This window comes from Cajanus cajan, chromosome 9 (assembly GCF_000230855.2).
Source record: "Cajanus cajan strain Asha chromosome 9, NIPB_CcT2T_4, whole genome shotgun sequence".
Taxonomy (NCBI): Eukaryota; Viridiplantae; Streptophyta; class Magnoliopsida; order Fabales; family Fabaceae; genus Cajanus; species Cajanus cajan.
The window spans coordinates 11,974,878-11,998,309 of record NC_138525.1 but is presented as its reverse complement, the minus strand read 5'-3'; the positions used below and the strand labels follow the sequence as shown (position 1 = coordinate 11,998,309).

The following is a 23,432-nucleotide window of genomic DNA, read 5'->3' as shown; positions in this document are numbered from 1 at the left end:
GGCTGGCCAAGGTAGGCTTTGGTGTTTAGGGTTATCAAACAAAACGTATTTGCTACAAGAAAGCTATCATTGTGTTTTAGCCTTTTTGGAAACTGAAGTGATGACTCGAGGTCGTACTCTAATTGGATGATTCCTCTAAGCCGCCTTTCGGTTTTCAACTCAGGTTGTTGCTTCAACGTCCTAACTTTTGCCTAGGTCACTTGAGATGTGTTCCCTAGCAGATATTTTTCTTTTGATCTTTTCTTTTGCCTAGGTTACCCATTTTTACTTGTGGGTTGCCTACAGATCTTGCCCTAACTTTTGCGTAGCCCCCTTAGTGAGTTTCCTGTCGGACCTTCATTTTTTTGCAGCACTCATGAGGCATGGGATGTCTTTATTTTATCAAATCCTAGTCATGTTTGAAATCCTGATTGTTCCTTTGTTATCCTTTCCATGCTATTATTGAGTAACATCTTTGTTGCGAATACATTTCATTTGTTAAGGGTTGTAGGTGTTTCGACTTCGGAATGAAACCTTTATGAATTCTTGCTTTCTAAAGAGAATACTCAAGCCGCCTTTCGATTTTCAACTTGAGCATGCATTGCTTTTTTACATATATATATATATCCCTAACTTTTGCATAGGATGTATCCTATCGGGATTTTGATTATTTTACCCTAATTTTTGCCTAGGACGCCCTTTACGAGTTTTTGTCCTAGCAGGTTTTTGTCTTGCAATGCCTTTATTCTTCGATTAGGTTTTGTTGTAATTCCCTAGAAGCAAGGATTCATTCATTCTTGTTCATTCTTCCTATCCCAACAATTGTCATTTCCGCATGGGAAATTCTCGATGTTTGAATCGTCAATTTGGGCGTGTTATGCCCCCCAGTCTTCTTGCACAATTACTGGTTTTTAAGTGCTTCCAATTTGATGTATCGATTGCACTTGATTACCAGTGATCTCATTATTTGATTAACACGCACAAGTTAGATTTCCCTTTTTATTCTTATTTATTATTTACAAGGAAGACATATTATCTATATGAAGTGCAAAATAGAATGCAAAGGTGATTGAGAAATTCAACAAATATCATTCTCATTGATTTGTTTGTTAGAGAACATTCTTTGTACAAATCTTTTAGTGCACTTTGATGATGTTGTAACAGGCTACAGAAGCTAATGCTTGAATGATGTCCCTATAGACATGCTTGCTCGTTCGTTGATTTGCAATTAGTTCTTGTTTCTTCTCAGATTCTCTTCTTACTATTCCCATCAGAAGTAACCGTCAATAGGATCTTCGGGTTCACCACTATTTTGGTGATTGCCAAAATTTTCATCTTTATTGACGAGTTTGATGAGTCAAAGAAGAAAGATGCGGTTTGGAGTGATTTGATAATGAATTGGAGGTGTAAGGGTGCTTATTATCAAACTATGTTCTTTTGAAGCAAATTCTTTTTCTTTTTTTTTGTTTTTTTTTGTTTTTGTTTTTTGCTTCCTTTTCGAAATTTCAAATGATCTCCTATTTGAATTGAGGAATGACATCTTTCTAGATTAGAAGAAGTCTGAGAAGATGTAGACTTTGCCTTCTTTTGAAAGGATGGCGAGAGTTCAAAGTCTAGTAGGCCTCCTTAGTATATAAGGGCACATGATTCTTGTACTTTAGAATGTTCTCCTTTCTCAAAAATCTTTGCATACTATGTGTCTTCCATTTCTAATAAATGTATATGCTAAACTAAAAGATGCATGATATTTGTTTTGTACCTAACTTTTATCATGTTTTTTGACTAAGGGTTATGATGCATGATTTTTTTTTTGCTATATTTTTTTTTGTTTGTTTTTTTTTTTATAAATAAACTACCCTATATGATGCTTTAGAGTTAGAGTATACAGAAGGGAGTTAAAATTTTTATCATATTTTTTTATTAATATCTATTTGTTTGTAATTCTTATCCATTTGAAATAAATAAACACAAACAAATGCAACACACATATGCTCAAACAAATGAACACCCGTGAACAGTCACGTTTAAATCCTTGGTCTGTGGTCCCTGCCAGAAAAGTGCATTGTATAGGACAATTCTAATCTCACTGGTCTTAAGGTCCCCAAGATGCCTCCATTATAGGGACCCAGTATCTCTGTCGCCGTCACCTGGCAAACTCTAAGGTCTGTCGCAATATTTCGAGCTAGAGTAACCGGTTATCACCTTGAGTGTGATTTTCGACAAGGCTTGCAGGCTCCAAGGCCAAACTTGGGTCGGTCATACGTCAACCACTCCCTATGTTTATTACCCTCATGCCCCCGGGTGTATGGGGAACTGTTGTGTGCAAAGGATTGTGTACAATTTTATTCAAACAGGTGCAGAATTTAAATAAACAAACAAACAGATATTAAAGTCAAACAAATAAAACAAATAAAGCAAAGGAGAAAAATATTTAAATTATTATTTTTATTTTATTAACTTCATCAATTAAATGGGTCTGACCCTCTTTAAACGTCTCCAGTGGAGTCGCCATCTGTCGTAACCTGAAAATTTCTGATCTTGCGACTAATGGTTTAGACATCCTTTTAAAAGTCTCATTAATTAAGGAATGCCCGGACACCAGACTAATCCTTAATTAATAGTTTTGAAAAATGAGTTTATGGAGTCGCCACCAATGTTTTACTCAAAACATTGGAAAAAGAAAAGGTTTTTAAAAATCCAATAATGGCCTTGATAACCAAAATTGGGTTCGGGGGTCGATTACGTGTAGGGAAGGTATTAAGCACCCCTACAGCGCCCTTAATTGGTACCCTATGATGAAGTTGGCATTATAAATGATAATAATAAAAATATTAAATCTCCTTTTTATTAATAATTATTTACATGCTTGAAATTTAAATTATACAATTAGCCCTAAAATGTCTACATGATTATTTTTATTATAACAATATTTATTATAGATAAGAAATAAAAAAAAAAGAGAAAGAGATTAACTGAAATACCTCTTGAATGAGCTCTATTGAATCTTCAAAATAGGCAAAAGAGAGAAAGAGAGAGAAAAAGGGAGAAATTTCGAGTCCTAAGGAGTCTGGACGAAATTTTGGAGTCCCCAGAACTGTGGCCGAGATTTCTATTTATAGGCATCAGACGTGGGCCGGAACGACCCATTCTGGATTCAGAACGGCCCGTTCCGGATCCGAACGTTATGTATTATTTTTGCACCCTAGAACGGCCCGTTCTGGGGTACAAATTTTAGGCCCTTTGATTGGTTTGGAACGGCCCGTTCTGGTCTCGAACGACTCGTTCCATCCTACAACTTTAGGCCTTTTTAGGAGTCTCGAAACGGCCCGTTCCAATTCAAGAACGACCCGTTCTGGACTTGGGAACGACCCGTTCTGAATTTGGAACAGCCCGTTCCGGGCCATTAAAAATAGTTGATTTGGGCTTTCGGGCCCTCTGATGTCCTATCTTATTGTTTGTATGCCCCCGGACAAAATTAGGTGTCTACAATTATTAAAAGCTTTGTTTTAATTTTTAGAGAAATGAGAGCTTTGACCAAATTTATTATTATTGGAAAAATCAGATTTTTTGAAAAATTTTTGTTTAGGCTTATTAGCGTTTTCCACTAAATGAGCCTTAGCCTGAAAAAGGGTTTTATTAGAATCCTTTTGTGAAATACGATGTTTATCTTCAATTCGCAAGGTAACTAATAAATCAGATAAAGTGAAATGATCGGGTTTATGTTTAAGGCTTCTTGCAAATTCAGACCAAGAAGGAGGCAATTTAGAAATTAACAAACTAACAAGCATTATGTCAGGCAAAGTAATTTCTTTCATTTTCATATCATAAATAATATTTTCAAATTCATGAACTTGGTCAGAGAAAGGTTTTCCATCTTCCATTTGAAAATAAATCATTCTTTCACAAGAGTATTTTCTTAAACCCTTTTCAGCAGAACCATACTTTAGTTCAAGAGCGTCCCATAACTCCAAAGTAGTTTTTGTGTGACAAAATATTTTATAAATATTATCAGATAGAGCACTCAAGATACGACCATGACACAAAATATTTTTATCACTAGAAGAACCAGCATCAACCAAGGCACATTCAGAACAATTTTCCGATTTTTCATTTCAAATAACAGAAAATAAATTCAACTCTGTAAGCCAAAATTTCATCTGTTGTTGCCAACATAAAAAATTTTCACCGGTAAATTTTTCTGGCTTACTACTCAAAGACTTTAAAATATTCATTGCAGACATGTTGATATTGAACAAGAAAAGAAAATTTTCTGTCTAAGATTGTTAGAAAATAAATTTAATAGAACACAAAAAAAATATATTTAGATTTTCCAATAAAACCAATATCAACAACACAATGAATATTATAAAATTAAAACAGAGCAATCAATAACAACTAATTAAACACAGAGCAAATTAGAATATTAAATAATAGGTTTAGAGTAGCCTGAGTTGAAGCACGCAGAGCGCTATCCTTAGAGAGAAAACGCCCCCACTGCACTGGTAATTTAGAGTCTTATAGTGCGCTTCTCTCCCAAGATACGTCAACCCGTTACACCGTTCGAGTGCAGCGAAAGATCCCCGAACCAAAGAACACTACTCCAAAAATTATGATTTTATATAGAAATAATATTGAGGGAGAGATGATAATGAACTTGCTGTGTCTATATCTATTTCTTTTTCTCACGTATTAATATATGTATACAGGCACAATTGGATTCCCTTTTTTTCAGCTTCAACAGTACGTGCAACGGTTTTAAAAATTTGTTTTGCAAAACTTTCAGAAAATAAGTGCATGTACTGTGCTAACTAATAGGAAAAAGAAAAAACTGTGAGTCTTGGTCAAGGTGCACGTACAATCCTTTGGTTTTTGGAACGCTATATAAAATTAATTATATTAAATATTTAATTTAAATTTTAAATTATAATATAATTTCTCAACAGATTCTTGCTTAAGGTGTGGAGCCATTCTTTTCTTCTGGCGTTGATGACTTCCACTTCTACTTCAATTCTTCAGAAAATTGTAGCATGCAAGTTTTCTGCCAAAGGATAGATATTCACAACTTTCGGGCTTACCGTCTCGGTATATATAGTTTTTCTTTACTAACTAATTATACGTGTTATTATGAAAATATCTTCTTTTTATCAAAGCTATGGATTAATGAGAGATATCTGGCTGGCAAAATATTCTATTCAATCAAATTTTGAAAAATATAATTATATTGATGTTGATTAGATTTCATAAATTAATATCTTACTCTATCTAACTGGGTTTTTTTTAGTTTACTCATTGACCAAGTCAAAGTACTTTTTAATTTTGCTAAATTCAAAATAAATATTAGGATATTTAGTTTAGTTGGTTGAATAGAAAGTAAGAGTGTTGTAAATTTTCTGGGTCTGAGTTGGATTATATATGGATGATAAAAGTTTAAATTTTTTAATATAGCATATTTAATGTGCAACAAAATTAATATACTTTTATAATTAGTTTATGTAAATTTTAGTATAATAATTAAAGTTAACTTAGTGCACTAGTGCAAAAAAGGGTATTTACGTCACCCAATTTACGTCAAAAACAGTAAACACTGACGTTGTAAAAACGCGGTGGCAGTTTCGTAATTAAGTGGAGACTAATTTACGTCGGACCCCCCTAGTCCGACGTAAATGTGGGAATTAACGTCGCAGTCTCATAGTGCGACGTAAATTTACGTCGGACTAGAGGTGGTCCGACGTAAATTTACGTCGGAACCCCTATAGTCCGACGTAAATTTACGTCGGAACAACGAAACCCGATGTAAAAAATGGCCCTATATTCCCCACCTTTGTATTTTCCATTCCCGCGCTCACAATTTACAAACAACCCCTCTCATTTTCTCTGAATTTCTGAGTCTCCCACTGCGTTTATTGCTACATTCAACGTATCCAAGTCTCTAAGTGTCTGCACGTTGGTCGTTTGAGGTTAGTTTGTTGTCCCCGTAATTATTTTGTTTTTTTTTTGCTATTTGTTCCGCTGGAACGGCCCGTTCTCCTTGCAGAACGGGCCGTTCTCCTTGCAGAACGGGTTGTTCTGCAAGTAGTACGGGCCGTTCTGCAAAGAGAACGGTCTGTTCTGCTGGAAATTTGTTGTTGTAATTTTTTGATCTGGAACGGCCCGTTCTAGTTTCAGTACGGGCCGTTCCAGATGCATTAAAGAAGAGACTTTTTTAGGCATTGACCTTTAGTTTACCATCGATTTTTTAGGGTTGTAGTTTAGGTTAGAAAATTTATGAATAACTGAGTCAATAGTTAATTTGTGTTAATATATAGATAATGAATCGAAGTGATCATGATGAAGGAATATAAGAAAACATTCCAACCTAATAGGTTTCTGTTTATGTATTATTTATTTTTTTATTAGTTATTTTGTTGCTATATTATTATTATCTTTTTTACTTTATTTGTCTATTCAGTTAATTCATTGTTTTAATAATGACAGTTTAATTTTTTTCAGGATTATGGAGGATTCTGGGTCTGGCAGTGGAAGGAGGGAAGGTAGATCTGTCACCCGATTGTCTAGGTTGACAGCTGGGCGCATTGCCAAGGAGAGGACACCGGTTGAGGTGGATCCTCGTTCTGGAAAGGCATCAGGCCCAAATGCTGCCAAGTTTAAGAGTTATTTGGGAGTCCTAGCTCGATGACATGTTTCTATTATCATTCCATCATGGGATGACGTTCAGGAGGTTGACAAGAACCTCATGTGGCAGGATATTCAGGTATATACTTTCACATCCTTTCAATATTATATAACTAAAATACATTATTTATTATTTGTTGTTATTTTCATAGCAAAATTTTGACATTCCCAACACTGAGGGCATGAGGAGGAAGATGTTATCTGCCCTTGCCACCAGGTGGAGAGACTTCAAGACTTTCTTGACACGGGAGTATGTATTTGGAGAGCGCCAAAATGAAACTCCCTGTCTAAAGTACCAGATCACTGATGAGGAGTGGATGCAATTTTGTGCCACTCGATTGGACCCTTCGTGGCAGGTTAGTTATTGATAACTTTTACATTGACACAAATACTTAAGGTACATTTTAATTTATCTCATTTTCTTTTTTGTATTATTGCAGGCTAAAAGAATAGTTGCCCAAGAACGACAGGCCAAGAATAATGCACCCCATCTATTGTCAAGAGGGGGATATGAAAGAAAAAAAAGCAAATGAAGAAGGCTAAGGCACAGGCAGCAGGGGTTGAGGATGCTGACCGTGTAGAGTCACCTCCCCGCCATGAGATGTGGATAGCAGCCCGGACAAAACCAGATGGGCAAATGACTTCTGAGTCTGCAAGAGTCGTTGCTAGTAAAATAGTAAGTAAAAATATGCAAACTAAGACTCTTCATTTCAACTCATTTAATTCATAAGAATTTTTAATCTTCCTTATTGTTGCAGGAGGGTTTAGTTGAGCAGAGCACCCAGGGCTCATTTGTTTCTGATGGTCGGAATGATATCCTCACAACGGCTATAGGAAAGCCAGAGCACGGAGGTCGTGTGCGTGGTGTTGGTGGTTCTTGGAGCTACCGAGATTTCTTTGGTGGACGATCATCGAGGAGCACTGTCAACTCTTGCAGTCAAGAGGTTATACAGGAATTGGAGCAGAGATTGAAGATGGAGTTTGAAGAGAAACTGAAGAATATTGGAAAATAGTTTGAACAGAAGTTTGAACTTTTGGCTCGTTCTCAGCAACAGACTGCAGTTGCTCATGATGGTGTTCGAGTCAGCACTAAAGGGAGTTGTGCTGCTCCAGATCCCTCACCGGATCAGACTCACACTAATGTACCAAACTGGTGTGAGTTATATGTTGAGGATGACCCCCCACGGTTAGTGGCTATTGGCCGAGTATTTGAGGGTGGCTCAACCATCCATGGTGTCCCTCTACAGCCAGACTGGACACGGGTTGTGGTTGACCAAGTTCAAGATGTTGCTGCTCCAGTGCCTTTGCCCAATACAGAGGTTCAACTAGTGGGGCAGGCAACCGGCACATTCTTAGCTTCGCCAAAACGTTTGGTCATGCCGCTTTCATCACGGGCAAAGGTAATTATATTATTGCTCTTTTAGATTCTTATAATTCTATTATTGTTTAACTAATTTTGATTATTTCTTTAGGATTTTATCAATCGTGGTAAGGAGGTCATGAGAGAACCTCATGTTCATGATGCCAATATCGCAGAAGCTGAGGATGATCCCATATCTAAGCTTCTAATCAAATTACCACGAATAAAGAAGCATCCAATTCAATTGCAGTGGGACATTAGAGTTTTTGGAGTTGATAGCTCTGATGTTCCACTATACATATCTCTGCCTGATGCATTAGAGATTGTTGGGGGAAACTGCATGTTAAATATATCTGTCATACAGTTGTGGGCCATGTAAGTCATATTTTCTTTTATGAGTCTAAATTTACAATAATTACATTTAACTTATAATAATTATTTGTGTTAGGTACATGGACAAATTGAGTGTGGAGCAAGCACAAGCAGAAGTATATGGATTTATTGAGCCTCAATCCATCCAAAAATCAGGAAACACTCAGGTCCAGATCCAACAATATATGCAAACATGGATGAGTGACTCAAGAAGACATATATACATGGCTCCATACATTGACGGGTTAGTTTTTTAATTGGTTTTTTAATCATGGTAATTTTTTAACTAATTTGTTTGTCATACAATGTAGGTCCCATTGGCAGTTAATGGTAATCATTCCTAAGGAATATACTGTGGTGTGGTTTTGTTCACTTCATCGAAAACCAAGCCATGAAATTAAAAGCCAATTACATGGGTAACTAAAAATTTTTCATTATGTTTTAAAACTAATTATATATATTGGCTAACATTTGTTTTTATTTCAATTAGTTAGAATCGTGTCTGGAGCTAATATATTAAGTGGAAGAGCCAGATCATCAAAGTCATTGCATTTCATATACCCTAAGGTTAGCAAATAAATTCATACAATCAATAATATTTAAATTTATTGACTTTGGAATTAATAGTTATTTGTTTCTCATTTTAGTGTAATAAGCAACAAGACTCGTTTGAATGTGGCTATTACATCATGTATTGGATGAAAGCCATAGTTTCTGCGGGTATTATTGATTCTTGGGCGCAGGTAATTCATATCAAAATTTATTTAACTATATTTACCTTTAGAATAATTAACATTGCATATTAATGACACTTAAATTACCCTTTCAGGTCTTTCAAGATCCATCTCCATTGCCCGAAGATGAGTTTCTCAAGATAAGAGAACAATGGGCAAATTTTTTTCTAAGTTTAGTTAGTTAGATATTATGTTTATAGTTTGATAGTTAGTTAGATATTATGTTTATAGTTTGATAGTTAGTTAGTTTAGTTAGTTAGATAGCATTGACAAACATGTTTTATAGCTTTTTTAGGATAATAGGATTTACATTGTCATAATTTATGTTTTTTAAGATTTATATATTATTTTCTTTTTGTCATTCAATTTTGAAATACAATTTGAATTTCTATTCTGGACTGCCTGGTTTAGAGTTGGTATTCTGGATTATATTTATATGCAGGTGTTGGGTATATCAATTTACAAACGTTTTTAAAAAAAAAACTCCCACAATTTACATCGGACAAAGCCATCTCCGACGTAAAATTGTGGCATGATTTTGCCCCATTTTACGTCGGTTTGGAGAAATCCCCGACGTAAATTTACGTCGCCTCTAAGAGGCGACGTAAATTTACGACTCCCGTATTAACGTCGGACCCTTTTCCGACGTAAAAGGGTCAAAATACACGACGTAAAAGACCCTTTCTGTACTAGTGGTGGTAGGGGATTAAACTAGTATACATAAAGATTTTAAGTTTGAATCTTATTATTATTATTATGGATAAAAAGATTAGAATAATATTTTCTAATTTTTTATATAAAGGATTTTAACCTTTTATCTTTTTCCTAAAAAGATTAGAATAATTTTCTATTTTTTTAAACAAAGGATTTTGACCTTTTATCTTTTTTCGAAAACATTTGTTAACAAACTCTTATCTCTTTTTATATTCTCTTATTTATATATATTTTTAACCTCTCTTTTTTCCAAATATTTTGTTGACAAACTCTTTTTATTTTTATTTTTTATTATTAACAAGAAATGTAATAACACTTTATCTTTTTGAATATTCCATTTTAACATTAACTTGTATATATTAAATATTGTATATATTAAATATGAATCTATATCTTATACAAAATTGAGCAAAGAAACTTAGAACAGTTGGTGTCGTTAATCTATTGCTGTTGCTGCTACTTCCAGGCTTTTGGATAAAAAAAAAATTAAAGTCAAAGTTGTCAGGCAGTGCTGATGGGGTATATCGAGCTATAAAGTTGAGTGAAGTGAGGAATGAAATTCTCTTGCTCAAAGAGTTGAGGTAATTCTATTTGATCCGGGAGAGAAAGAAAGTCATGATTGTCCACGTGGTGAAGTAATTGTTGCACTGTCGAGGGTGCCTCACTTTGTTGCTGCTGCTCAAAATGTTGAAGTACCGAATAAGTTTCAAAGGGTGGAGAGGGTTCCTCTTGTAATTGCTCATTTGGACTGTGTTCATCTATCGACTATTGTACCAAGTTATTACTTGGTGAGCCTGTTATTTCTCGATTTTGTTGGTCATATTCGAAGCCGGCGTCATCGTTTAATGTTAGATCGTGGATGCTTGTTCTTTTTTTCATACTACTCTTGTGAAGGAAAAATTTCTGAGCGTGACTCGCAATTTGGGTTTTAGTTTTTGTCAACAAAACCTTTTGAGCAATATCTTTCCATTTTCCCTTGCCAAATCTCTTCAGTCCTAAAAGAAATAACCTATCACAAAACAACAAAAAAGACTGTAAATATTTGAAACTCTTGATTCCAACCTCTATCATGATTTCTTATTATGCTTTCAAATAATTCTTTATTCTTCTTCTTTTGTATTAAATCAAAATATGCAACGTCACAAAAACCGTCTCACATTCTTTAGTCTAAGAAATATTATAGGGTATTTTCTAACAGCTAGAATATATGCTACGTACAAAATAATACAACTATGCTATGTACAAAATAATATAATGATAATCCTATTAAAACATGTAATAAATTACATTAAATATATATTAACATCTCCCGTCAAATTGATATTGGTAAGTTAACTAGCAATAATTTGATAATAAGAAACTGATGGCACTGTCTAGTCATAACTTTGATAAAGATATCAGCCAGTGTTTTAAAACTCGGACCGACCCGGCCGGTCGGACCGGTTGGACCGGGAACCGGTGGTCCAGCCGGTTCGAATCTGAAGTTGGATCGGTTATGCAGTCGACCCGTTTCAAACCAGATTGAACCGGTCAATTTTCCGGTTCAACCGGTGAACCGGTGGGTCAAACCGGTTCAACCACCTTTTTTTCTTATTTTTTTTAAAAATTTTTAAGGGACTATAAATCACAAAAATAATAATGAAAATTGAATCTTTTAATGAAAAAGCAAGGAGTCTTATTAAATATAACAATGACTACTTGTTCTAATATATTTGTTTGCAATATATACAACTTAAATAACTTTTATAGTATATTATTAATTTTAAATTATATATTTAATAATGCAATATCTATGTAAATATTACATATATTATTTTGTGATATTAATTGCAAGCATATTATATATGTACATATTATTTATATTTTTAATTTGTATTAATATACCGTTTAACATGTAATTTTTTTATGTATTTTTTTACAAAATAAAAATAAAAATAATTTTAAATAAGATAGAAAAATTGAAATTTAAAATAAGATATGAATTTATTAAAATTTATAAGTATAAAATATATTTAATATAAATATTTTTTAATAAAAATCGAGTCATGCGGTTCAACTAGTGACCCACCGGTTCAACCTTTGACCCACTGACCCAGTACCTTAACCGGTTCGATGACCGGTCCGGTTTTTAAAACTATGATATCAGCTACTTGAATGCACTGTTTACACATTTAGTATATGTAAATAATATAATTTATATTGTTAGAAAATTTGTTTTATGCATTATGATTATAATATCCATCACAATTATTTTAACAATTACCTAACCACTTCGACAAATGTCAAAATATCAAGAGATTAGAAAATATTTTACGGTATGACAAAAACTTTTTTTTGATTTAAAAAACTGACCTGCCTTATGCAGCTCCTCTTTCTTAAATAGACAACAAAATATATGTTTTTTACAAAAAAAAAATATTTTTATTTTTTATTTTTAACAAGAAATGTGATAACACTTTATCTTTTTGAATATTATTCCATTTTCACATAAACTTCTATATATTAAATATGAATCTCTATCTTATGTAAAATTGAGCGAAGAAACTTAGAACAGTTTGGTGTCGTGAAACTATTGCTGTTGCTGCTACTTCCAGGCTTTTGGGTCAAAAAAAATTAAAGTCAAAGTTGTGAGGCAAGTGCTGACGGGATATATCCGAGCTATAAAGTTGAGTGAAGTGAGGAATGAAATTCTCCTGGTCAAAGAGTTGAGGTAATTCTATTTGATCCGGGAGAGGAGGCAAGTCATGATTGTCCACGTGGTGAAGTAATTGTTGCACTATCGAGGGTGGCTCACTTTGTTGCTGCAGCTCAAAATGTTAAAGTATCGAGTAAGCTTCAAAGGCTGGTGAGGGTTCCTCTTGTAATTGCTCATTTGGACTGTCTTCATCTATCGAGTATTGTACCAAGTTATTACCTGGTGAGCCTGTTATTTCTCAATTTTGTTGGTCATATTCGAAGCCTGCGTCATCGTCTAATGTTAGATCGTGGATGTTTCTTCTTATCTTCACACTACTCTTGCGAAGGAAAAATTTCTGAGCATGACTTGCAATTTGGGTTTTAGTTTTTGTCAACAAAACCTTTTGAGCAATATCTTTCCATTTTCTCTTGCCAAATCTCTTCAATCCCAAAATAAATAACCTATCACAAAACAACAAAAAAGACTGTAAATATTTGAAACTCTTGATTCCAACCTCTATCATGATTTCTTTTTATGCTTTCAAATAATTCTTTCTTCTTCTTCTGTATTAAATCAAAATATGCAATGTCACTAAAACCGTCTCACATTCTTTAGTCAAGAAAGATTATAGGGGATTTCCTAACAACTAGAATATATGTTACGTACAAAATAATACAACTATGTTATGTACAAAATAATGTAATTATAATCCTATTAAAACATGTAATAAATTACATTAAATATATATTAACATCTCTTGTCAAATTGATATTGGTAAGTTATCCAGCAACAATTTGATAATAAGAAACTGATGACACTGTCTATTCATAACTTTGATAAAGATATCAGCCACTTGAGTGCATTGGTTTACATGTTTAGTATATGTAAATAATGTAATTTATATTGTTAGAAAATTTGTTCTATGCATTATGATTATAATATCCATCATGATTATTTCAACAATTACCTAACCACTTGGACAAGTTGTCAAAATATCAAGAGATTTGAAAATATTTTATGGTATGACAAAAACTTCTTTTTGATTTAAAAAACTGATCTGCCTTCTGCAGTTCCTCTTTCTTAAATAGACAACAAGATATATGTTTTTACGAAAACTTTATTTTTATTTTTTATTTTTAACAAGAAATGTGATAACACTTTATCTTTTTGAATATTCTATTTTCACAATAACTTGTATATATTAAATAATAATCTCTATGTTATGCAAAATTGAGCAAAGAAACTTAGAACAGTTGGTGTCGTGAAATTATTGCTGTTGCTACTACTTCCAAGCTTTTGGGTCAAATAAAATTAAAGTCAAAGTTGTCAGGCAAGTGCAAATAGGGTATATCCGAGCTATAAAGTTGAGGGAAGTGAGGAATGAAATTCTCCTGGTCAAAGAGTTGAGGTAATTCTATTTCATCTGGGAGAGGTGGCAAGTCATGATTGTCCACGTGGTGAACTAATTGTTGCACTGTCGAGGGTGCCTCACTTTGTTGCTGCTGCTCAAAATGTTGAAGTACCGAGTAAGCTTCAAAGGGTGTTAAGGGTTCCTCTTGTAATTGCTCATTTGGACTGTGTTCATCTATCGCGTATTGTACCAAGTTATTACTTGGTGTGTCTGTTATTTCTCGATTTTGTTGGTCATATTCGAAGCCTGTATCATCGTCTAATGTTAGATTGTGGATGCTTTTTCTTTTCTTCGCACTACTCTTGTGAAGGAAAAATTTCTGAGTGTGACTCGCAATTTGGCTTTTAGTTTTTGTCAATAAAACCTTTTGAGCAATATCTTTCCATTTTCCCTTGCCAAATCTCTTCAATTCCAAAAGAAATAAACTATCACAAAATAACAAAAAAGACTGTAAATATTTGAAATTCTTGATTCCAACCTCTATGATGATTTCTTATTATGCTTCCAAATAATTCTTTCTTCTTCTTCTTTTGTATTAAATCAAAATATGCAACGTTACTAAAACCGTCTCACATTCTTTAGTTAAGAAAGATTATAGGGAATTTCCTAAAAGCTAGAATATATGTTACGTACAAAATAATACAACTATGCTATGTACAAAATAATATAACTATAATCCTATTAAAACATGTAATAAATTACATTAAATATATATTAACATCTCCCGTCAAATTGATATTGGTAAGTTAACTAGCAATAATTTGATAATAAGAAACTGATGGCGCTGTTTAGTCATAACTTTGATAAAGATATCAGCCACTTGAATGCGCTAGTTTACATATTTAGTATATGTAAATAATGTAATTTATATTGTTAGAAAAATTGTTCTATCCATTATGATTATAATATCCATCACGATTATTTCAACAATTACCTAACCACTTCGACAAGTTGTCAATATATCAAGAGATTAGAAAATATTTTACAGTATGACAAAAACTTCTGATCTGCCCTCTACAGCTCCTCTCTCTTAAATAGACAACAAGATATATATTTTTACAAAAACTTTTTATTTTTATTTTTAACAAGAAATGTGAGAACACTTTATCTTTTTGAATATTCCATTTTCACATTAACTTCTATATATTAAATATGAATCTCTATCTTATGCAAAATTGAGCAAAGAAACTTAGAACAGTTGGTGTCGTGAAACTATAGCTGTTGCTGCTACTTCCAGGCTTTTGGGTAAAAAATAAATAAAGTCAAAGTTGTCAAGCAAATGTTGATGGGATATATCCGAACTAGAAAGTTGAGTGAAGTGAGGAATGAAATTCTCCTGGTCAAAGAGTTGAGGTAATTCTATTTGATTCGGGAGAGGAGGCAAGTCATGATTGTCCACGTGCTGAAGTAATTGTTGCACTGTCAAGGGTGCCTCACTTTGTTGCTGCTGCTCAAAATGTTAAAGTACCGAGTAAGCTTCAAAGGTTGGTGAGGGTTCCTCTTCTAATTGCTCATTTTGACTGTGTTCATCTATCGAGTGTTGTACCAAGTTATTACTTAGTGAGCCTGTTATTTCTCGATTTTGTTGGTCATATTCGAAGCCTGCGTCATCGTCTAATGTTAGATCGTGGATGTTTCCTCTTATTTTCGCACTAGTCTTGCGAAGGAAAAATTTCTGAGCGTGACTTGCAATTTGGGTTTTAGTTTTTGTTAACAAAACCTTTTGAGCAATATCTTTCCATTTTCTCTTGCCAAATCTCTTCAGTCCCAAAATAAATAACCTATCACAAAACAGCAAAAAAGAATGTAAATATTTGAAACTCTTGATTCCAACCTCTATCATGATTTCTTACTATGCTTTCAAATAGTTCTTTCTTCTTCTTCTTCTATATTAAATCAAAATATGCAATGTCACTAAAACCGTCTCACATTCTTTAGTCAAGAAAGATTATAGGGGATTTCCTAACAGCTAGAATATATGTTACGTACAAAATAATACAACTATGCTATTTACAAAATAATATAATTATAATCCTATTAAAACATGTAATAAATTACATTAAATATATATTAACATCTCCTGTCAAATTGATATTGGTAAGTTAACCAGCAATAATTTGATAATAAGAAACTGATGACACTATCTAGTCATAACTTTGATAAAGATATCAGCCACTTGAATGCATTGGTTTACATGTTTAGTATATGTAAATAATGTAATTTATATTGTTAGAAAATTTGTTCTATGCATTATGATTATAATATCCATCACGATTATTTCAACAATTACCTAACCACTTGGACAAGTTGTCAAAATATCAAGAGATTTGAAAATATTTTATGGTATGACAAAAACTTCTTTTTGTTTTATAAAACTGATCTGCCTTCTGCAGCTCCTCTTTCTTAAATAGACAACAAGATATATGTTTTTACGAAAATTTTATTTTTATTTTTTATTTTTAACAAGAAATGTGATAACACTTTATCTATTTGAATATTCTATTTTCACATTAACTTGTATATATTAAATATGAATCTCTATGTTATGCAAAATTGAGCAAAGAAACTTTGAATAGTTGGTGTCGTGAAACTATTGTTGTTGCTGCTACTTCCAGGCTTTTGGGTCAAAAAAAATTAAAGTCAAAGTTGTAACGCAAGTGCAGATAGGGTATATCCGAGCTATAAAGTTGAGTGAAGTGAGGAATGAAATTCTCCTGATCAAAGAGTTGAGGTAATTCTATTTGATCCGGGAGAGGAGGCAAGTCATGATTGTCCACGTGGTGAACTAATTGTTGCACTGTCGAGGGTGCCTCACTTTGTTGCTGCTGCTCAAAATGTTGAAGTACCGAGTAAGCTTCAAAGGGTGGTAAGTGTTCCTCTTGTAATTGCTCATTTGGACTGTGTTCATCTATCGAGTATTGTACCAAGTTATTACTTGGTGAGCCTGTTATTTCTCGATTTTGTTGGTCATGTTCGAAGCCTGCATCATCGTCTAATGTTAGATTGTGGATGCTTCTTCTTTTCTTCGCACTACTCTAGTGAAGGAAAAATTTTTGAGTGTGACTCGCATTTTGGCTTTTAGTTTTTGTCAATAAAACCTTTTGAGCAATATCTTTCCATTTTTCCTTACCAAATCTCTTCAATCCCAAAAGAAATAAACTATCACAAAACAACAAAAAAGGCTGTAAATATTTGAAACTCTTATTCCAACCTCTATGATGATTTCTTATTATGCTTTCAAATAATTCTTTCTTCTTCTTCTTTTGTATTAAATCAAAAATACGGAACGTCACTAAAACCGTCTCACATTCTTTAGTCAAGAAAGATTATAGGAAATTTCCTGATAGCTAGAATATATGCTACGTACAAAATAATACAACCATGCTATGTACAAAATAATATAACTGTAATCCTATTAAAACATGTAATAAATTACATTAAATTTATATTAACATTTCGCGTCAAATTGATATTGGTAAGTTAATCAGCAATAATTTGCCAACAAGAAACTGATGGCGCTGTCTAGTCATAACTTTGATAAAGATATCAGTCACTTGAATGCATTGGTTTACATGTTTAGTATATGTAAATAATGTAATTTATATTGTTAGAAAAATTGTTCTATGCATTATGATTATAATATCCATCACGATTATTTCAACAATTACCTAACCACTTGGACAAGTTGTCAAAATATCAAGAGATTAGAAAGAAAATATTTTACAATATGACAAAAACTTTTTTTTGATTTAAAAAACTGATCTGCCCTCTGCAGCTCCTCTTTCTTAAATAGACAACAAGATATATGTTTTTACAAAAAGTTTTTATTTTTATTTTTTATTTTTAACAAGAAATGTGAGAACACTTTATCTTTTTTGAATATTCCATTTTCACATTAACTTCTCTATATTAAATATGAATCTCTATCTTATGCAAAATTGAGCATAGAAACTTAGAACAGTTGGTGTCGTGAAACTATTGTTGTTGCTGCTACTTCCAGGATTTTGGGTCAAAAAAAATTAAAGTCAAAGTTGTCAGGCAAGTGCTGATGGGGTATATCAGAGCTATAAAGTTAAGTGAAGTGAGGAATGAAATTCTCCTGGTCAAAGAGTTGAGGTAATTCTATTTGATCTGGGAGAGGTGGCAAGTCATGATTGTCCACGTAGTGAAGTAATTTTAGCACTGTCGAGGGTGCCTCACTTTGTTGCTGCTGCTCAAAATGTTGAAGTATCGAGTAAGCTTCAAAGGGTGGTGAGGGTTCCTCTTGTAATTGCTCATTTGGACTGTGTTCATCTATCGAGTATTGTACCAAGTTATTACTTGGTGAGCTTGTTATTTCTCGATTTTGTTGGTCATATTCGAAGCCTGCATCATCGTGTAATATTAGATCGTGGATGCTTCTTCTTTTCTTCGCACTACTCTTGCGAAGGAAAAATTTCTGGGCGTGACTCGCAATTTGGGTTTTAGTTTTTGTCAACAAAACCTTTTGAGCAATATCTTTCCATTTTTCGTTGTCAAATCTCTTGAGTCCCAAAAAAAATAACATATCACAAAACAGCAAAAGAATGTAAATATTTGAAACTCTTGATTCCAACCTCTATCATGATTTCTTATTATGCTTTCAAATAATTCTTTCTTCTTCTTCTTCTTTTGTATTAAATCAAAATATGCAACGTCACTAAAACCGTCTCACATTCTTTAGTCAAGAAAGATTATAGGAGATTTCGTAATAGCTAAAATATATGCTACATACAAAATAATACATCTATGCTATGTACAAAATAATATGACTATAATCCTATTAAAACATGTAATAAATTACATTAAATATATATTAACATCCACTACTAGAAAAATTAATATTTGTAACGAATTTTTGTGACAGAAAAAATAGCATCACTAGTAGTGACGAATTTTGTGAGGGAATTTTAATTTTTGTGACGAACTACCATTTATTAAAGTTTGTGACGGATTAAATTTTGTTTCTAAAAAATCTGTCACAATTTTCGTCATTGAATAAAAAAATAAAATTAGTGACAGATTTTGTAACAGATTAAGTTTTGTCTCTAAAAAATCCGTCACAAAATCCGTCATTGAATAAAAAAATAAAATTAATGACGAATTTTGTGATGGATTTTTTTAGAGAAATTAGGAGTGATCTAGAATGCTAAATTGAAATAATCGTGATAGATACCATAATCACAATACATAAAACAAATTTTTTAACAATATAAATTATATTATTTACACCTACTAAAAGTCTAATCGAGTGCATTTATCAAATTCTTTCCCTAAGATACAAAGCATAGTTAAAGATCTAATCCTAGTTGAATTTAGACTAGTTAAATTTATTAAACACCCGTTAAAAATGCAACATCAAGAAACAACTAGAAAATTAAATAGTGAAAGGGGATCAATTACCTTTTGAGATTCCTTAATCTCCAGCATTTTTAGCCGTGTAAGGAATAGGTAAACAGTATAATCAATTTTAACACAAGTCTCTAAGCTTCCAACAGGTGCAATAAGTATCTGATGAATACAAATGCATTTATCAACGAACACAATACAATACAATACACTTTTAACTAACATATATATCCAATCTAAAGCCAAGCCCAACAACACAAAGCCCCATCAAACCTATCCCGGTTACATGCTCTCATATAAACTCAAATTTAAAGTTTATATATATAATCAGTCTTGTTAACAACTAAATATAGAATCACTTAACAACTTCTAAATAACAATAGAATACAATTTTAGGCACTATTATATATAATTCATTCATAAATATTGTCCATTTTGATCTTTGTGGTTGTATAATGATTGATATTTGATATTCATAAAGAACAACATTACAAAAAATAATGTATTAATATTATAAGTCAAAAGATTTCAATAGAGAAACCATAACAACAACATGCACAATCAACTAATTTTGGTTTTTACGTTTCTTATATTAGTCCAAATTACAATTTGGTGAATTTTCACAACATGAACTTCAAACTATAAAAACAATATTTAACGAGATGTGCACCTTGCGAGTTCTAATTAGGAGGAGAGATTAGATTTGGATGTGGTGAACACTGATTCATGAATATTCTCATTTCTCGCCCCAGAACGATATGGATCAAGGAACACTTTAAGACATTATGATAAGCCTACAACCTAAATGTCTTGGGCGAAATCAACTTTGTAACATGTGTCATCCAATCCCAATATGTTGGCAAATACAGCGAAATTTGGATACATAATTATGTTAAAAATCATTAATCAAAGTTCCAATCGTATAAACCATTTAAAATTTGCCTAATATATAGAGATAAAGATTGTGAGATAATAACTATTCAACCCATATAATAAAAAATCGATTAAAACAATAGAGAGAAGAAAAAAGGCATTAAAATAGTCCAATCTATAGATATAAATTAAATTTTTATATTTCTAAAATAAATTATCAATAAATAAAAATATTATGCTATAATATAAATTATGTATCATAAATATAAAATATAATTTATATTTTTTAAAAATGTCTATTTATATAAATTTTAAAAATGATTTATATATTTCAATAAAATATTTATTTATATATAATTTATAAATTTTAGTTATATATAATAAATATTTTTATTATACATTACACAGATTAAAATACTAGTTAATCAAGTAAAAGTAATATATCATTCAAAATTCAAAAAGTTTTACCATTTGAAGCAATAGAGAAATAGAACAGATACAAATTCAAGGATAAGAACTATTATACTAATAGAGATAAAACTTTGTTTAAAATTTGAAGCAATGAAGATAAAAATTGAGGAAAAGATAAACCTGGGAGAGGGAGATGGAATTTTGTGAAAACAAACCTAACGTTTTCAACGGAGAATGATAACAAAAATATTCTATTGATCAATTTTTTCACGATGAGGTTATATTTATTTGATACAATGTTGTTAATATTAAATTTGAAAAATGAATACAATCGTGAAAATAACCCAATCAAATAAAAATGATAAAATAGAATATTGTTAAAAAATTAATATGAATTACTGAAAGATTAATTTTTTTAAAATTTATTTTAATATTATAAATTTGATTATTATTATGTTATAATTATTTATAACATAATTCTTAACGTGGGAGGAAGATGAAATTTAATTTGTGAAACATAATGAACCTTTTAAGCCTTCAGAGATAATGATATCCACAAGGCATCAAGCGCGTAAAAAACATGGTTACAGCAAATCATCACAGAATTCAAATTGAAGTTAGTGAGAGAGTGTGGAGAGCCTGAGAGAATGAGAGAGCCTGAGAGAATGAGAGAGCATAACGAGTCTTGAATTTAATAAAGTGATAATTTTAAGCAAAAAGAAAACTAAAGGTGATTGTGAAATAATTTAATAGTTATTATTAATAAAATGAGCAATCATATTTTTATATACATGTTATACTTTTTCCCCTATTTTACTCTCAAGAGATATAATGATGACAAAAATTAATATATAATGAAGGGTATAAATGATTAAAAATTTGAAAATCAAAAGAAAATATTCTTTTGTGTATAATATATATTATTTACAAAATCAGATAATTATTATAATATTAAAATAAATGTAAAGATAATATATTCAAAAGAGATAAAATGTTATCATATGTTTCTCATTAAAAAAAATAAAAGGTTAAAAACATTATTTATTTATATAATGACATATATGGACCCTTTGCAATGTAATTACGATTGTTTTAAAAATAGAAAATTATTTTAATTTATTTTATCTATAAGATTTATAATGATAACAACAAGATTTGATTTTTAAGAGACTTCTATATAATGTGTTTGGATGAGGAATTTAAATGAAACAATTTATTTATTTAAAAAAATTTAAATTTTTTTTTAGGTGAAATACCTTGTTTGAATCGAGAATTTATAATAAAAAAAATGAAATTCAAGTATTTTGAAATTTCTTAAAATAGTAAAATTTTAAATTCTCCCAAAAAACAAGAATTTGAAATTCTTCATATATTTTTTTTATTATTTCACTTATATATTTTATCTTATCTTTTATCTCTTCATGTTTTTAATTATTGAATATTCAAAAATATTTTTAAAATTATTAAATATTTAAAAAATTTAGCTAGTATTTATATTTATAAAATTTAATTTAACAATCTCAAATATAAATATATTTTTAAATCAATTTTACTATGGTGGAATCAAGTTATCATATCCAACCTAACAATTTAAAATTTGAGAAATTTGGATTAACTTATCCAAACAAAATATTTTAAGAATGATAGAAATTGAAATCAAAGTAATTCAAATACCAATAATTTAAAATTTGTTGAATTTATAAAATTTCTCATCCAAAGAAAGTAATAAAATAATATTAAACATAAAGAAGATGAAAGGTAGTTACAAGGTTATTATTGATAGAGTTATCACTAAATTTTTGTATACATATATTTTTTTTTCTATTTTACTCTTAAAAGATATAATGATGAAAAAATTTAATGTATAATAAAGTGTATAAATGTCTATAAATGCCGAAACAAAAGAGAGTTTTTATTTTTATCTAGAATAAATAACTTCAAGAAATGAGAAATTTGAGAATACTCACTTGAAATGCTAATCCAATCCATGATGGTGTACTGGAAAATATATTTTTGTTATTGGACTAACCTTTGGAAGAAGAAGCAAATATAACATGTACACTAATTAATAAAATAAATGAAATAACAATTAATGTAAAACCAGCTAATTGAAAAGTAATAGTGATATTTCCAATCCTTCAATTTATCAACAAAAGAACTATGTATCCCTTTATATATATAGATTATTTATAAAAATGGATAATTATTCTAATATTAAAATAAATGTGAAAAATATATATTCAAAAGAGATAAAATGTCAATATAAATTTCTATTGAGAAAAAGAGAGATAGGATTTAAGAGGTTATTAACACACATTTTTTTAAAAGATAAAAGATAAAAAGTTAAAAATATTAAAAATATAAACTGACATATTAGGATTTGAACCAAGGACCATGTGCATAATACTCCCTTTATTAAAAAAAATAGTCTAAATTTTTTATTTATAAAAATTATAATAGTAATAATAAAATTTGAATTTAAAACTTTTATATACTACTTCGATCTCCTACCACTAAAATAATCATAATGGTTCTACTAATATGTATATAAAGTAATTATAAAAGTATATTAATTGTTTTTTTTTCACACGATTGAAGTGTATCAAATATGCTATGTTATAAATTTAAAGTTTTTGATCCATATGGAATTCAAGACCAGAAAGGTTTACAACAATCTTAATGTCTATGCAACTAACTAAATCAGATATCTCAATACTTATTTTTAATTTAACAAAAAATAAAAGTACTTTGAAGACTTGATCAATGAGTAAACTAAACAAAATAAGTTAGTTAAATAGAGTAAGATATTAATTTATGAAATATAATCAACATAAATATAATTATCTTTTTCAAAGATTAATC

General features: G+C 31.0%; 2 protein-coding genes and 1 long non-coding RNA gene across 3 annotated transcripts; all 3 read left to right on the top strand.

The window, feature by feature from the left end:
- The first annotated feature begins 6,320 nt into the window (after positions 1–6,320).
- On the top strand, positions 6,321–7,095 carry LOC145951841 (uncharacterized). Its single transcript, XR_014429777.1, has 3 exons — positions 6,321–6,341; positions 6,469–6,730; positions 6,804–7,095. It is a non-coding gene; the product is annotated as an uncharacterized LOC145951841 (long non-coding RNA).
- A 54-nt stretch (positions 7,096–7,149) lies between these two features.
- LOC145951840 (uncharacterized) lies at positions 7,150–7,670 on the top strand. Its single transcript, XM_083063952.1, has 2 exons — positions 7,150–7,327; positions 7,410–7,670. The coding sequence occupies exons 1-2, from the start codon at positions 7,181–7,183 to the stop codon at positions 7,662–7,664; spliced, it is 402 nt and encodes a 133-aa protein (XP_082920078.1). The 5' UTR covers positions 7,150–7,180; the 3' UTR covers positions 7,665–7,670.
- Positions 7,670–9,574, top strand: LOC145949279 (uncharacterized). The gene is made up of 7 exons (XM_083063951.1): positions 7,670–8,051; positions 8,124–8,386; positions 8,460–8,627; positions 8,695–8,799; positions 8,878–8,950; positions 9,031–9,126; positions 9,213–9,574. The coding sequence occupies exons 1-7, from the start codon at positions 8,028–8,030 to the stop codon at positions 9,300–9,302; spliced, it is 819 nt and encodes a 272-aa protein (XP_082920077.1). The 5' UTR covers positions 7,670–8,027; the 3' UTR covers positions 9,303–9,574.
- Positions 9,575–23,432: the final 13,858 nt, after the last annotated feature.